We start from the raw sequence: 3236 nt of genomic DNA, 5'->3' as shown, positions 1-3236 counted from the left end.
GATTGCAAAGTCTCAAACTGCAGAGGGCGACCGCGCGGTCCATTGGATCTGGTCTCCGAGTTACGGGAACGCGGGCTGCGCGGTGACTGTCAGGATTTTTAGTCCTTATTCGCTGTTGTCTAGGGGCGGGGAATTCGGGTGCTCCAAGTTACTGAGAGTCTGGGAACTTCTTCAAAGTTTGTCTGGCGGAGGTGGGGTCTGGGGGTCTGGGGGAGGGTGGGGGGGGGGGGGGGTCCGTTCGTGTCGAAATCGAAGCGACTGGAGGGAGTCTGAGAAATCCTGAAAAGGAAAGGGGGCGTGTGAGTGTGGATAAGTGTGAAGGGGGGGGGGGGGGCAGTTCTTGTCGAAGGAGAGCTGTCACATCCTGAGAGAGAGACAGAGAGAGAGAGCGGTCTGGAGGCAGCCGACAAACCCTGGGGCTGGGGCTCAGGGAGGGAGGATGGAGAATGAGGAGGGCAAGCTGAGCGTGTGGCTGTGCCAGGAGGAGAAGCTGGTGTCGGGGCTCAGCCGGCGGACCACTTGTGCCGATGTGGTCACCGCTGTGCTGGAGGAGAGCCGGCGGAGCGGGGCTCCGGCTCTGTCCGGGGACCCCTCCACCTACTGCCTGGTGGAGAAGTGGAGGGGCTTCGAGAGGACCCTGCCCGACAAGACCAGGATCCTGAGGCTGTGGAGCGCCTGGGGGGAGGAGAGGGAGCGGGTCACCTTCGTGTTGCTGAAGAGCCAGGCGGTGTCCGCGACCGGCAGCCCCCGCAGCGCCGAGGCCAAGGTGGTGCTCAGCTCCCAAGGGGGGGCGTCGGTGCGCGGCCCGGGCCGCCTCAGCCTGGCGCTGCTGCCCCAGCACAAGCAGAGGCGGGTGGTCCGCAAGGCCTTCCGCAAGCTGGCCAAGCTGAACCGGGCCAAGAGGAGGGCGGGCTGCCCGCCGGGGGCCGGAGCTGGAGCTGACACCATGGAGACCTTGGTCCACCTGGTCCTCTCCCAGGACCACACCATCCGCCAGCAGCTGCACAGGATCCGGGAGCTGGACAGGGAGATCGAGCGCTACGAGAGCAGCATCCACCAGGACCGGGTCAGGAGGCACGGGGTCAACTACGTGCAGGACACCTACCTGCTGGAGCCCCCCGAGCGGGAGCTGGAGCTGGAGCTGGAGCTGACCCCCGGCTCCTCCTCCCTCCCGGAGCTCCCCCTCCTGCAGCGGGAACTCACCCGGCGCCAGCAGCAGCTGCAGCGCCTCCGCCTGGAGCTGGAGCAGGAGCTGGAGCTGAGGAGCGGCCAGGGAGAGGAGCCCGGGGTCGGCCCCGGGGGGGAGGACCCCCCGCCACTGCTGCTGGAGCAGGAGCGGCTCCGCACCCAGCTCAGCGCCAGCCTCTACACCGGCCTGAGGCTGGACACCGAGCTGGAGCTGAGCAGCCAGCAGCTGGCCGCCAGCCAGAGGCTGTGCCAGCAGAAACACAGCGAGCTGCAGGGGCTGCTGGAGCAGCTCCACTCACTGAGGCTGGACGGGGAGCAGGAGCACGGGAGGACATGTGCCCAGGTCAGTGAGGCCCAGGTCAGTGAGCCCCAGGACACCCCCACTCTGGACAGCAGCAGCGCCTGGCTTGACCCCGGGGGGGTGTCCAGCAGCTGCCAGGTCCCTGATGAAGACTCGGACACTGGCCTCAGCTCCATGAACAGTCAGGATTCCGACACCATCCCAGTTTCTGAGTCTCTGGTATAGCGCCTAAGGAAGCGGCGGTGAACAGGACCACAGTCTCAGGGAGAGCCAAGCTGTGAACATCGAGTGATTAAAGGGGAAATTGATCCACATTACCTTCACCATGGGAGGATGCATTTCAAAAGTTTACTTCCCTTAATAGAACGGCACTGTAATGAAACAAATTGTAATAAATATAATCATTTTTCGTTTGCAAATTGATGCTTGATGTTGACCAGGTATTCTTATACATATATGAGACGTGCCGAACGGTTAATGGTTAAAAACAGATTGAAGCAAATGTGATATAGCGGTAATATCACTGGGCTCGTAATCTTAAAACTCGGGCTAGTGTTCTGTGGGCATTAGTTCAAAATTCGCTATAGCAGATGGTGAAGATAAAAGCCTGTATTCTGTTCCCGTCCAGCTCTGGTTACCTTCCATCTTTGTCAGGTAACCCTTAACTATGACACTGTTTTAAAGTCTTTCCACCACGTTCAGGACATCTGTAAAATGTCCCATTCTTTCCATCATCCGCTGTGGGATTTAGAATGATTTTCAATTCTGTTGTTCACGCTCCTATCATTTTAAGTGTTAGCTTTCGATATGTTTTTTCAGTGAAAGCAATAGAAGCGTCTCACTCACCGGTCTGGGAATTCGATGGCGATCCCACCATTAACCCTTCAGTAGATAAAAAGGGATTACAATCCCCCAAACATGTCTAGCTCAAAGTGTAAATCCTTACCCTTTAAAAAAAAGGAGGCAGTTAAGGGACAAAACACAGTTTCAAGGATGATACCGGAACAGAGAGGTTGGAGTTAGTAAAATAAGGAGGGACAGGCTGAGAGTCCAAGACAGCAGACGCAGCTCAGTAAGATCATGGCTGCTCTGATCATTCTCAACTCCAGTTTCCTGCCTTTTTCCAAAACCCTTTGGTTCACTTTCTAATTTAAAAAAAAAACCTGTCTCAGCCTTCAACATAATTGAGGACCCAGCCTATATAATGCTTTGCAGCAACAATTCTACAAATTCACTATCCCTCTGGAACTACCTCTTCATCCCTGCCTTGAATAGGCAACTCCCGACTCTGATTTGGTGCCCTCTGGTCCTAGATTCTCTCACAGAGGGAAACGACTTTTCTTGTTAAGAATATTGTGTGTTTCAATAAAATCTCATTCTCCAATCCGTAAGTGCCCAACTAACTCAATGTTTCCTCGTAAGAAAATCCCCTTCTCCCCCCCCCCCCCCATACCAGCATGAACCAAGTGAATCTTGTATGGAGTACCTCTAAAGCAAAAATATCTTTCTTTAGATAAGGGCACCAAAAGTGTTCACAGTATAACCTAATGGTGATATTTACAATAAACTTAAGGGCAATGCTACCACTTGATTGAAAACCAAAAGTAGGAAAGAATGAATATGTGATAGCCACTAGTAAATCCCAATAGAAAATTCAGTCTAGAGAGTGGCAAGAACGTGAGGTGAACAGTGTAAGTATTTACGGGAGATTAAACAAACATGAGGGAGAAAGAAAAGGGATATTTTG

The 3236-nt window shown here is 54.4% G+C and overlaps 1 protein-coding gene across 1 annotated transcript; it reads left to right on the top strand.

Annotated features, from left to right (window-relative positions):
• The first annotated feature begins 382 nt into the window (after window positions 1-382).
• Window positions 383-2930, top strand: LOC122557726 (ras association domain-containing protein 10). Its single transcript, XM_043705645.2, has one exon. The coding sequence runs from the start codon at window positions 440-442 to the stop codon at window positions 1712-1714; it is 1275 nt and encodes a 424-aa protein (XP_043561580.2). The 5' UTR covers window positions 383-439; the 3' UTR covers window positions 1715-2930.
• The last annotated feature ends 306 nt before the right edge of the window (window positions 2931-3236 follow it).

This window comes from Chiloscyllium plagiosum, unplaced genomic scaffold, assembly GCF_037043375.1.
Source record: "Chiloscyllium plagiosum isolate Xiang-an unplaced genomic scaffold, Cpla_swu_hap1 HiC_scaffold_18, whole genome shotgun sequence".
NCBI classification, from domain to species: domain Eukaryota; kingdom Metazoa; phylum Chordata; class Chondrichthyes; order Orectolobiformes; family Hemiscylliidae; genus Chiloscyllium; species Chiloscyllium plagiosum.
Note: the sequence above shows the minus strand (reverse complement) of the source record. Positions and strands in the feature narration are given on the sequence as shown.